Source organism: Hyperolius riggenbachi, chromosome 3, assembly GCF_040937935.1.
Source record: "Hyperolius riggenbachi isolate aHypRig1 chromosome 3, aHypRig1.pri, whole genome shotgun sequence".
In the NCBI taxonomy this organism is placed as follows: domain Eukaryota; kingdom Metazoa; phylum Chordata; class Amphibia; order Anura; family Hyperoliidae; genus Hyperolius; species Hyperolius riggenbachi.
This window is the reverse complement of record NC_090648.1, coordinates 65648713-65662071: the sequence shown is the minus strand read 5'-3', so window position 1 is coordinate 65662071 and position 13359 is coordinate 65648713. Positions and strand designations below refer to the sequence as shown.

At 43.7% G+C, this 13359-nt stretch overlaps 1 protein-coding gene across 2 annotated transcripts in view; it reads right to left on the bottom strand.

Annotated features, from left to right (window-relative positions):
- The window catches only part of LOC137562692 (TLC domain-containing protein 4-like), a 57465-nt gene that overhangs the window by 32956 nt on the left and 11150 nt on the right, over positions 1-13359 (bottom strand). For both annotated transcript variants that reach the window (XM_068274281.1, XM_068274280.1), the window contains one exon: positions 2396-2727. In XM_068274281.1, the coding sequence (XP_068130382.1) occupies positions 2396-2553 (158 nt within the window). In that variant the 5' untranslated portion in view covers positions 2554-2727. The remainder of the gene's footprint in view (positions 1-2395; positions 2728-13359) is intronic.

Sequence of the window (13359 nt, the reverse complement as noted above, 5' to 3'; positions counted from 1 at the left end):
ATTAACAGTAACGTGAAATTCGTCTCTTAACTGCCAACGCTTAGGAATTTTACAAGACAACTGAAGTGAGAAGGATATGTAGACTACTATATTTATTTCCTTTAGACTAAAACTAGTCCTTGGTAAGAGTACTTGTAAAAGGTACAAACCGGAACAAAGAACATCTATCAGGCCCTAGGCAATGTAACTGTGGGTACATGTAAGAATGATGTGCAGGTACTCTGCAGGGGAATGAGGAGATTCTTCCTCTATTACACATTCTTCATGCACAATCTGAACAAGGTTTATGGGTGACAGACAACACCTCTGTGTTCAATGTGCACAACATTCTCAGTGGATTTCCTGCTGCTCTGTGGGGAGTGCATATGTAGAGTATAGTACTACCGTGTACCAAAGTAAATCTGAGACAGATGAAATTAAAGTTTTATACATACCTGGGGCTTCCTCCAGCCCCCTTCAGGCTAATCAGTCCCTTGCTGCCCTCCTTCGCCACCTGGATCTTCTGCTATGAGTCCAGGTACTTGAGCCAGTCTGGTGTAGTGCGCATGCACACACTGCGCCGCCGGGGGCGTACTACACCTGCGCAGCACTATTGCGCAGGTGCAGAATGCTCCTGGCTGTGGAAGCGGCATGTAGTCAGACTGCTATGAATGGCTGAATTACCGGGAATCATAGCAGAAGATCCGGGTGGTGGAGGACAGTGAGGGACTGATTAGCCTGAAGGGGGCTGGAGGAAGCCCCAGGTATGTATAACACCCTTCTTTTCATTCGTCTCAGGTACCCTTTAATTTGTAGTCACCAAACCAAATTTTAACAACATATCAAATTATTTGATTTCATGAGCAAAGAGAGTGCATAAATTTGCATAAATCAGCATCAGTGCAGAATTATTTCCATCTCATTGATCATCTCTATTAGTGACACAGCTACACATCAGGCTTTATTCTTACAGCATAGATGTTATTTAGTATATATAAGACATTCCTGTGTACACATCATATATACAGTCACAATCAGATATGTATATCTGACCTTAAAAATACGGGGACTGCTTTATTGAAGCAGCACAAGTAACTAATTTTGATTGGTTTAATTCACTTTTGTGGACTGAGCACAGCTATTACTGTATATATACTGTATATGTACATTATTTTTAATGACTATTATCTGAGAAATAGAACATTTTATCATATTTTCTATTTTAATTACAGTTACAAATTCATTAGGAGTCGGAGTATTTTTTCCCGACTCCACAGCCCTGCTTTATTGAGTTGTCTGCCTCCCCTATTATCATCACCTGTAACCTTTTTTCTTTTTTGCATAATATGTTGGTGCTATATAAATCCAATAAATAATAATAAAGGGGTAATAAGTCACTCAGGAACTGAGTTCCTGTGTTACTCCTGAAGTCGGGGCCTGAGCACTCTGCCACATTGCTGACCAGCCTTCAGCAACGTGCCTACTGCGCACAATTTTAGCAGAACGCAGAGCTGTACTATTTAGCACAGTTGAATGCAGCAGCGCTACAAGGGAGAGCGACACAGCTGCCAGGTGTGTGCACAGCGCATGGCCTCCTCTCATCCTCTTTTTCCAAGGATCAACTTCTAGCGCTGCTGCCGTTGACCTACGACTGCGTATCACTGTGCGCGGACATGCCACATGCTCAGTTTGATATTTTGGCTCTCCGAAAGAGCTGTTTTCAGAGAATGACATGGGTGGGGTGTCTAAATTTGGTGTCCATGGATGGGATGCAGCAATCTTAAGCCTCTAATCTAGCCAATCAGGGGAGGGTGTATTGTTGGAGATTTTAACCTTTTAGCAGCCACTTTATTTAGAGGCTTGCAAGTGCTCCGGGCTAATTTATTTTAGCACTTTTTTTATTTCTTATTTGTCACATTTCTCAGCTTCTAACTAGTACTGCTGTAATGCGTATTTATGGCCACTTATCACTAGGAGGCAGCGGGACACAATAATAGAGGACTTCTGCTTTCAGTTTCTATATTTTCTGCTAGTAGAGAGAGATCAAAGCATTCCAAGAATTTACAGCACGAGTTCTGCCAACTGAGACCAAAAGCAGTACACTTATCTGAAACAAGATAACTCTACTGGCAGCACAAGAAGATCCCCCTACTGCGCATTTCTCTGAAAACAGCTGTTCATCGGCTGTTTTGGAGACATGAAAGTCGTTCGCATAGGTCACGCTAGACATTACACCACTACTAAATGTTAACTGTCTGGAAATTGCGGCTGCACTACCTGATGGCAATGTACAGAGGGCAAGGACAGAGGCGTGGCACCCCTGGTATGTGGTGCAATGTAGCATCCAGTTAGAGAACCCCTTGTCTAGTGCATGAAACATTAAATATAGCAACATTTTACATTTCATAGAATTTACCTAGAGTCCCATTCACACTGTTTTCCTTTGCTGAGTTGTCGGTAAGCCGTAGAACACCTGGAGGAGACGATGGGGCTTATTACGGAAAACACAAGCTGGAAGGCAATGAAGCTCCAAGCTACCACACAGTAACTGATCAGCACACTGTCCTCCATCATTATGTCATCGATCACATCCGCCAGCCACGAGAGGGCGCCCTCTGCACATGAGGACTGGTGGAGGTCTCTGCAGACAGGACTCCAGGAGGGTGTCTCCTCTTACGGCGGGAAAGAGAGACCCTCTATATCGTCACAATATGCACAGATGTCAGTCTTCCAGGCAGTGGTCACCATCTATGGAGAAACATAAATGTCAACCTGTGATTACATCCAAATTTCATACATGGTCTAAAAGCATCAAACACAGCATAAAATGAAAAGCTAAAACCATTTGAGTGGCTTTCGAGATACTGGAAGGGTTAACGATCAAGCTTTTCACTTCATTTAGCTGGTAATTCATAAGCTTGTCATTGCCGGCCAGCATTATCAGATTGTGTTTTACATGTACTACACACAGTAAACAAGGTACAAATGTGTGCACTTACAAGGAATTTAGACAGTATAGATGTGACAGGTCAAGTGCAGTATATGAGTTATATGGTAGCATACAGAGTGAGAAGCGTACATTTTACAGTTATGTGCTGTAATGCAATCAATTTCTAGCAGTTTCAGCGTTGCCTTTTTTTGCTGGATTAATAGTTGTGGTTCTGTGTTAAGCATGGCTACCACCTGAGGGAAGAAGCTGTTATGGGCCTGGAAGTTTTTGTTACAACTGACCGGTATCTCACTCCTGAAGGCATAAGCAGGAAGATGGAGTGAGCAGGGCGAGAGGGGTCAGAGGCAATGTTGGTCACTCTCTTTCTGAACCTGCTAGTGTAAAGATCCTGTAGGGAAGGTAAGCTGCAGTCAATTATCCTTTCTGCTGATCAGATGATACGCTACAGTCTCACCTTTCCCTATACAGAGCATGAGCCAAAACAGACAGTCATAGCTGATGTCATGATGAATTTAGTAACTGCAGTATAAAACCGCACCATTAATTTCTGTGGTAGGCCAAACTTCTGCAGCTGCTGTAAGTGGTACATCCTCTGTTGGGTTTTCTTGATGATAGTAACAGCGCGTTTATCCTGTTTTTATTAAGGATGGTGTACCAAATAATAATAATAATAATAATAATAATAATAATAATGCTGTCAAATGCTGGCTTCGGAATTATCAGAAACAAGTATTCCTCAATACTTGTTTCAGATAATTCCGAAGCCAGTGAAAATAATGACTGATCTCCCAGAATGCTGTAGGATTAGAATTCTGCATACCTAATCAGTCAAGGCCAAGCATTACTGGGAGGGCGGGGCTAGAAACCAATATACAGCAATATATAGATTATAGGAAGGGTTTCTGATGCTGAAACCAAAATAATTAATGTGGGTATCCTGAATAATTTACTGCATTCTACTATATGTCACTACAGTGCCTTCTAAACCCATTAGCATTTTCAATAGAGTTATCTAGCGCACTGCTTTTGATCTCAGTCGGCAGAGCTCATTGTGCTGTAAAGTCATGGAATGCTTTGATCTCTCTCTACTGGCAGAAAATATAAAGATTGAATGCAGAAGTCCACTGTTATTGTCTCCCATTTCCCCTTAGTGACAAGTGGCCATAAATACACATTACAGCAGTACTAGTTAGAAGCTGGGAAATGTAACAAATAAACAAAAAGAGTGCTCAAATAATCTGGTCTGGAGCACTTGCAAGCTTCTAAATGAATTGGCTGTTAAAGGGTTAATAGAGCTCTTGCAAACCCATTAGGAATACAGCAGTTGGGACAAAGGTAGTTGCCGAGAGCAGCGTAGACTTTTCTCCGAAGTCCCTACATGACATAAAGCAAGTACACAACTCTGCACTGCACTCTGATCTGACACATCATTAATATCTGATCCACTTCTCTGCTAACCTCTGTACACACTGAATAAACATGGCCTCTGATGACATTACTGTTCACCTGACCTTATAACCCTAGCGCTTTATGGCCCCTCTTGTACAAACATATTCTTATACTGCCACTGTACAGTACTATTACCCTGATACAACTCCTTGAAGTTTTACTGTCCCGCCACAAAGTTATTACAGTAACCCAGCTCCTGAGTGTCTTATTACCCATGTAACCCCTTATTACAGTAACCCAGCTCCTGAGTGTCTTATTACCCCTGCAACACCTTATTACAGTAACCCAGCCCCTGAGTGTCATATTACCCCTGTATCCCTTTATTACAGTAACCCAGCTCCTGAGTGTCTTATTACCCCATGTAAGCCCTTATTACAGTAACCAGCTCCTGAGTGTCTTATTACCCCTGTAACCCCTTATTATACAGTAACCCAGCTCCTGAGTGTCTTATTACCCCTGTAACATCTTTTTACAGTAACCCAGCCCCTGAGTGTCTTATAACCCCTGTAACCCCTTATTACAGTAACCCAGCCCCTGAGTGTCTATTACCCCTGTAACCCCTTATTACAGTAACCCAGCTCCTGAGTGTGTTATTACCCTGTAACCCCTTATTACAGTAACCCAGCCTGAGTGTCTTATTACCCCTGTAACCCCTTATTACAGTAACCCTGCCCCTGAGTATCTTATTACCCCTGTAACACCTTATTACAGTAACCCAGCCTGAGTGTCTTATTACCCCTGTAACCCCTTATTACAGTAACCCTGCCCCTGAGTGTCTTATTACCCCTGTGACACCTTATTACAGTAACCCAGCCCCTGAGTGTCTTATAACCCCTGTAACCCCTTATTACAGTAACCCATCCCGAGTGTCTTATTACCCCTGTGACACCTTATTACAGTAACCCAGCCCCTGAGTGTCTTATAACCCCTGTAATCCCTTATTACAGTAACCCAGCTCCTGAGTGTCTTATTACCCCTGTGACACCTTATTACAGTAACCCAGCCCCTGAGTGTCTTATAACCCCTGTAACCCCTTATTACAGTAACCCGTCCCGAGTGTCTTATTACTCCTGTGACACCTTATTACAGTAACCCAGCTCCTGAGTGTCTTATCCCTGTAACATCTTATTACAGTAACCCAGCCCCTGAGTGTCTCATAACACCTGTAACCCCTTATTACAGTAACCCAGCTCCTGAGTGTCTTATTACCCTATGTAAGCCCTTATTACAGTAACCAGCTCCTGAGTGTCTTATTACCCCTGTAACCCCTTATTACAGTAACCTGCTCCTGAGTGTCTTATTACCCCTGTAACCCTTTATTACAGTAACCCAGCTCCTGAGTCTTATTACCCCATGTAAGCCCTTATTACAGTAACCAGCTCCTGAGTGTCTTATTGCCCATGTAACCCTTTATTACAGTAACCCAGCTCCTGAGTGTCTTATTACCCCATGTAAGCCCTTATTACAGTATCCAGCTCCTGAGTGTCTTATTGCCCCTGTAACCCCTTATTATACAGTAACCCAGCTCCTGAGTGTCTTATTACCCCTGTAACGCCTGATTACAGTAACCCTGCCCCTGAGTATCTTATTACCCCTGTAACCCCTTATTACAGTAACCCAGCCCCTGAGTGTCTTATAACCCCTGTAACCCCTTATTACAGTAACCCAGCCCCTGAGTGTCTTATTACCCCTGTAACCCCTTATTACAGTAACCCAGCTCCTGAGTGTCTTATTACCCCTGTGACCCCTTATTACAGTAACCCAGCTCCTGAGTGTCTTATAACCCCTGTAATCCCTTATTACAGTAACCCAGCTCCTGAGTGTCTTATTATCCCTGTGACACCTTATTACAGTAACCCAGCTCCTGAGTGTCTTATTACCCCTGTGACCCCTTATTACAGTAACCCAGCTCCTGAGCGTCTTATTACCCTTGTAACCCCTTATTACAGTAACCTGCCCCTGAGTGTCTTATTACCCCATGTAAGCCCTTATTACAGTAACCCAGCCCCTGAGTGTCTCATAACCCCTGTAACCCCTTATTACAGTATCCCAGCTCCTGAGTGTCGTATTACCCCTGTAACCCCTTATTACAGTAGCCCAGCTACTGAGAATCTTATTACCCTTGTAACCCCTTATTACAGTAACCCAGCTCCTGAGTGTCTTATTACGCCTGCAACACCTTATTACAGTAACCCAGCTCCTGAGTGTGTTATTACCCCTGTAACACCTTATTACAGTAGCCCAGCTACTGAGCAGCTTATTACCCCTGTAACCCCTTATTACAGTAACCAGCTCCTGAGTGTCTTATTACCCCTGTAACCCCTTATTACAGTAACCCAGCTCCTGAGTGTCTTATTACCCCTGTAACCCCTTATTACAGTAACCAGCTCCTGAGTGTCTTATTACCCCTGTAACCCCTTATTACAGTAACCCAGCTCCTGAGTTTCTTATTACCCCTGTAACCCCTTATTACAGTAACCCAGCTCCTGAGTGTCTTATTACCCCTGTTACCCCTTATTACAGTAACCAGCTCCTGAGTGTCTTATTACCCCTGTAACCCCTTATTATAGTAACCCAGCTCCTGAGTGTCTTATTACCCCTGGAACCTCTCATTACAGTAACCCAGCCCCTACATAGCTTATTACGCCTGTAACACCTCATTACAGTCAGATCATGTGGCTTTCTTTCAGCAATGGGTGGACGATGGCCTACTTGAAGGAAGAGGGAAAAATTCCAGTAGAGAGAGAGCACGCGAGGTCGAACAGAGTGGTTAGTGCCAGAGCCAGGGCAGAGGAGAAGGGGTGGAGCATATCTGAGGGGAAGGGGTTGAGCCGGGAGGTAGTGTCAGGTGACGATATGAAAAGAGCGGCAATCTCATCTACTGTGATGGGGCTGAGGGGAGTATATGAAAGAGTGGCGGGAATGGGAGGGCAGAGAGGTGTAGAGGGGGTTGGATGAAGAGGGATGTCCTGTCTGATGGTGACAATGTTCTCATAGAAGTAGCTGGTAAGATCTTGGGCAGACAGGTCAAAGATGGTCAGTAGTTGGGGTGATGTTGAGAAGGGAGTCAAACATGGCAAAAAGGAGACAAGGGTTAGGGCAGAAAATAAAGGGGGAAAACTCATCTAGAGTCAATGAGAGGGAGATGTTGTAATAAGGCTTGGTTGGGGCAGGACAAGTTCTGAAGTGAGGAGAGTTAGTCGAGGACACTGTAGACTCAGAGGACACTTTGGTAGAGGTTGCAGAGATCTCTCTGCCAACTTCCAGGGGAAGGCAGAGGGTGGGAGGTCGACAGCAAAAAAAGTAATTCGATGATGGTCAAAGAGGGGAGAAGTGTGTTGTCCAAGTCAGTGAGTGAGGTGTGCTTGGAGAAGACAATGTTGAGGGTGTGACCAGCAAGGTGAATGGGGTCATTGGAATGTTGGTGCTATCCAGGGAGATAATAAAGTCTCTGAGGAAGATGGCTGAGAGGTCAGAGGACAGAATGTTTGGGAGCCAGGTAGCAAAGTTGTTGAGAAAGAGAGAAGCGGGGCAGGCAGGGAGACAGTGGATGACCGCAACTACTGTGTGAAGGGGATGGAAGAGGAGGATAGAGTGGGCTTCACAAGATGTGAAATAGAGAGAGAGGGGACAGGGAAAGGACACAAGAGGTGCAGGAGAAGAAGAGCCTTTCTTCACCTCCTAGCCTCCCGTTGTCAGACCTGGGGGTGTGAGCGAGATGAAGCCCCCCATGAGTGAGGTCAGCAGGTGGGTCGGAGGGGGAAGAGCCAGGTTTCAGTGGAGGGATAGTAATGAGAGGGATTTGGACAGGAAGAGGTTGTGAATGGCCATGAGATTGTTGCGGATCAATCTAGCATTCCAGAGGCCGCAGGAGAGAGAAGGGTGCTGGTGGGTTAGACGGATGGGTAGGAGGTTGGGGGCGAAGCTGGAGTTGGGTAGAGTGGAGAAAAGACTGTGGTGGAGGGGTGCAGGGGAGTGGTTAGCTAGGTAACTTGGTCTGACCAAGGGTCATAGCCCAGGTTTAGGTGATGTCTCCAGCAGCAAGTAAGGCAAGATGAGATTAACATGTATGTAGAATGCAAAACATATTAATAACCAGGCTGTTTTACTTGTTTCGTTTTGCTGCCTGAAAGAGTTCATTTCTAGGCATGATGTGACAGCTTCTGTCTTGTTGGGAACATAGTAATCTCACTGGCAAAATACAACTTCTGAGAGCAAAGGGGAGATAGGAAAGACCACTTTACTTACGGTAAAGTCTTTTCCAGTAGTCATGAGGACAGCACCCCTGGATGAGACTTGTCTCCCTCCCCACTGTGGACAGGAAACTGTTAAAAGAAGAATTTGCATAAGCAATAGGCAGCCACATATAAGATACTACACCTGCCACAGTACCTCAGTTAATAAAAAGATGACACGGACATTTAATGATGCTTACACAAACTTATTTCTCTTTCCTACCCAAATAAGGGCGGGTTGCAGGGGTGCTGTCCTCATGACTACTGGAAAAGACTTTACCGTAAGTAAAGTGGTCTTTCCCAGAACGTCATTTCGGACAGCACCCCTGGATGAGACGATATACAAGAGTTAAAACCTTAGGGTGGGACCACAGCTTGCAAAACTTTCCTTCTGAAGGATAAACCTGCAGAGGCAGATACATTAAGGCGATAGTGCTTTACAAACTTATTGTGACTTGACCAGGTCGCAGCTCTGCAAATCTGATCTATAGAGGCCCCTGCCCTCTCTGCCCAAGAAGTCGAAATTCCTCTTGTGGAATAAGCCATGATAGAATTGAATTGCTCCCCCTGTGTCTGATATGCTAATGAAATAGCCCAAACAAATGTATAATCTGTGTAGGATTTAATTAAGGAAGATTTCTCCCAATTAATGATCCAACCTAGATCTTGTAGTAAGACTATTGTCGTAACAATCTGATCTCTTACCGAATTGGGAGATGTCCCCCAAAACAGAAAATCAAGGTAACCCAAAATGTTAACCTTTCTCTGTCTAAGTGTAGCTAGAACCCCAGACATTACCTTCATAAACAACCATGGAGCTGAGGATAATCCGAAGGGCAAAGCATTAAACTGATACATTCTTACCTCTTCCTCCATCTGGATGGCAAACCTTAAGCATTATTGAGAAGTCAGATGTATCGGTAATTGAAGATACGCATCTTTTCAGTCTAGAAAGGCTAGGAAATCGTCCTTCTGTAAGAGATGAATAATAGATCAAATCCATCCTGAATTTTCTGTATTTTACCTTCTGGTTTAGACTCTTTAAATTTAGTATGAACTGATAATTTCCCTGTAGCTCCTTTACTAGACAAAACACAGGGCAATAGAATCCCTGTCCTCTGACATTTCGGTACTTCTCGAATTACCCTTTTTTTTTCTAAACAAGGAAAGGACTTTCGATTGTAGGGCTGAAAAGTTTATTTGGTCCTGCAAACGGAGAGTAATGCAAAAGCTCTTAAAAGGAGGCTGGCTGAACTCTATTCTGTATCCCTCCAACAAAAAACACCTTAAAGGCTCTTTCCCACTAAGACGTTGCGTTAGATGCGACGCTAAGGTCACATAACGTGCCCCCAACGCAACGCATGTGAGCTTTGAAGTTGGATGCTATTTAGAGCCACGTTATGCGTCTCCTGATGGGTCTGTGATGCGTACTTTTTGACGCTTACTATCGGACGAAAACGGCGCATGCGGCAAAAGACTGTGGAGAGCACGTGATCGGAAAACTCCGCATCACGTGGTCCTGCCAGCCAATAAGCGGCCGCTCCAGGAAGTTAACACTGCAGTGCATATTAATTAGTCATGTGGCTGGCCACAACAGCGGACTCTCCCCTCCTCTCCTGCAAGAAAAAACAAAAAACACACATTATTGAGCATATGCAAACAGTCTAATGCGGCTAAAACCGTGTATAACGCACAGCATGATGCACTTTCTTTAAACGTCCAGCGTTAGAGTGTAACACAACGTGGGCACTGTGAACAGCCCATTGATTTTTCATTACTGTGCTGTGGGCTGCGTTACAAGCTGCTCTAACCTGCGCCTGTAACGTCCCACTGTGAAAGAAGCCTAAATAACCAATATTTTGTGCACTGTAGTTGCCATGTTTTGAAATTTGCAATTCTCCATCTCACTGGAATACTAGCGTCATTGCTTATCCGACTTCTTGGTAAAAGTGAAGTTGGACTTAGGGCCGGTTCACATTACAAACGCGGACGGCCACGCATGCGGAACGCAACGCGTACGAACGCACGCCATCCGCGTTTGCATGCGTTGCGTGGCTGATCCCATCACTGAAAAGTGAATGGGACAGCCGCGCGTTTTTGCTAAATCTGCGTGCAGCATGCGTTCCCGGACCGCACAGGTGCGGAACGCATGCAGTGTGAACATCAGACAGTGCACTCTATGCACTGTCTGATGTCGTGCGTGTTGGCCTTCTGCACGCGTTTCCAAAACGCAGCTGGAAACGTGTGCAATCTGAACAGGCCCTTAGGCTTCTGTGACTTGTAGAGAGCCCATCTCCTGCCCTTAGAGGACTAGGGATCTGACTTATTCTTAGAAGGAGGGACGAAAGGACCGTTTACTTTGAAAAGGTCCTTTCTTAAAGGAATACTATCGATACCCAAGTGTTCTAAAATGACAATGTACAAATAATGTCTAAGTTGCTGTGTAAACATTTTCCTACCTTTCATGTTAAATATCAGAGGCAAAAGCTGTAATTTACTGAGGGTAGGATTAGCTATATTGGGACAAATCAATTGCAGAAGGGGTGTCTACTTCAATGCACAGCCAGAGTTGCATATCGGACTACAGAAAGCAAATATCAAACAAACTCTGAAAGCAAAAAACAGTATGAAAAGCTGTAACAATTAGTTACATTTCCTCTGCTCTCTACAGACACTTCAGTCCGAAACAGGACACAGAAGCTGCAGCTGTTCTCTCTGTCACACACAGTTACACAGAGTTATCTGATCAAGTGTGAGGGGAATTTCCCCTCTCCTCATGGCTCAGAGTCAGTTTTGTCAGTAAAGTTTGAAAGCATTTTGATAACAGTAAACAAAGAGGTTGCTACTAAAATGTATACACCAGTACTTAGCAACACTTCCCAAACAATTCCTGTGTCAATTGAAAATATGTGAATCGATAGAATTCCTTTAACAGGAATACTTTTTTTTTTTTTTTTTTTTTTTTTTAATGTGTGTCTGCCGTTCTGTCTAGAGGGTTGTCTAACTGACTCAAACAGCAGACCCCCTTCACAAGGTACACCACATAACTTGATTTTGAAGAATTGTCATCATTCCAAGTTTTTACCCATACACCTCTTCTGGCTGAATTAACTAATGCCGTAGTTCTGGCCATAAGTTTAACCGTATCATCTGAAGCGTCCACTAGATAATTGGAAGCATTCCAAACTTTAGGGAAATCATTCAAAATGTCCCAGAAATCCTCAAAAAAATAGGTCAGTTTTGTTTGATACCCTTGAAAAATATGGATCTAATTTAGGCGGGGTTCCCCAAAACCCTGATCTTCAGGAGAAAAACAACATTTAGATAATGATCTGGGCCAAAAAAAACTTTTCCTAGATTATCCCACTCCTTAATCCTAATCTTAAGAGTAGAATGGACTGGAATAAGCCGAGAATGAGGATCCGCCAAACTCTCATACATTTGATCCAAAGGTGTCAAAGATTTCTGCTCAGACTTAATACCTATTAGTAAGTCTTTCATTAATTCAGGAAAAAACATTGCGGTTAGGGCTCTTTTCTACTATGAAATGCGATCGCAACCGCATTTGCGATCCCAATCGCACTTCAATTTCCACTATGCGATTGCGCTACTATACTTATAGTACAGCTCAATTGCATACAATGCAGGAGGATGACGATTGTGCTTTGTCCAAATCGCATCGCAATCAGATTGCACTAATGGAAATTGCTGCTGCAGTTTCCATTAGTTTAACGTACCTCGTGATCAGAATCAAATCGTAACTCGCAGAGTAATGAAAAAAAGGCCCTTGGTCAGTTTTACTCAAATCTTCCTCCTAGTTTGATACATTTTCTCTGTGCAGAGAGAGTTACTATAAAGGAGGCAGCCCCAGCATTCCTTTACATGTGCATTTTTGTTTAAATTGCCTCTCCTTGCCCTGAATCTGTCTAGTTCTTTTAAACAATCTATTTAATTGCTGCAGCTTAGAAGAACTTCAAGAATGTTACACATGCAGGCTTTCTGATGTGAAATTTATCTGAAAACAGGTACCCAAGGGGTTAAAAACACAGCCTGGGTATTCTGGGATGCAGTTTGTTCTGCTCTCACTGCAGCTGCCTGGGAGGTCTGTCTCTCCATTAGCTTGCCTGTTATGGCTGGCTTATCGGCCTCTCTAAACAGCCAGGGTTTCTCTGCTCACGTTTGCCTGCTTTAATTTTTATGAATTAACCTTCAGTGACCTGTGTTGTGATAATCTCCGCACAAGGTGTTAATTTCCCGCACCTGCTCAGGAATTATAAATTTTCATGCGGACACAGGTTTTATGAATGCACACTTTACTAAATGGTGGGTAAAGTCAGCTGTTTTGAGCATTACCGCATGCAGGAATGCTCAATAAATAGAGGCCTATGTCTCTTGGAAGCAGGAGGCATAGTTAGAGGTGCAGACAACATAGGAGATGATGGATTAGCTATAACAGGTAGATAAGCCATAGCAGTACTAGTCCCAGGCCCATCTGAAGCAGCTGAGGCGGTAGAAGAAATAGCAGAATCTTTAATTTCCTATTGCTGTGGACCTTCTCTGTACAATACTGGCACAATTTCCATTCAGAGTTGCCAATCCATGCTGACTGGACTGAGTAGAAGATTTTTCAGACTTTTCAACCTTCTCAGTCTTATGTCTTTTGGGGTATAAAAACATAATAAACGATAGCCAGCCATTAGACAAATCCCTCTATACATAACATACATCCAGCCAAGCAGAAGAAAC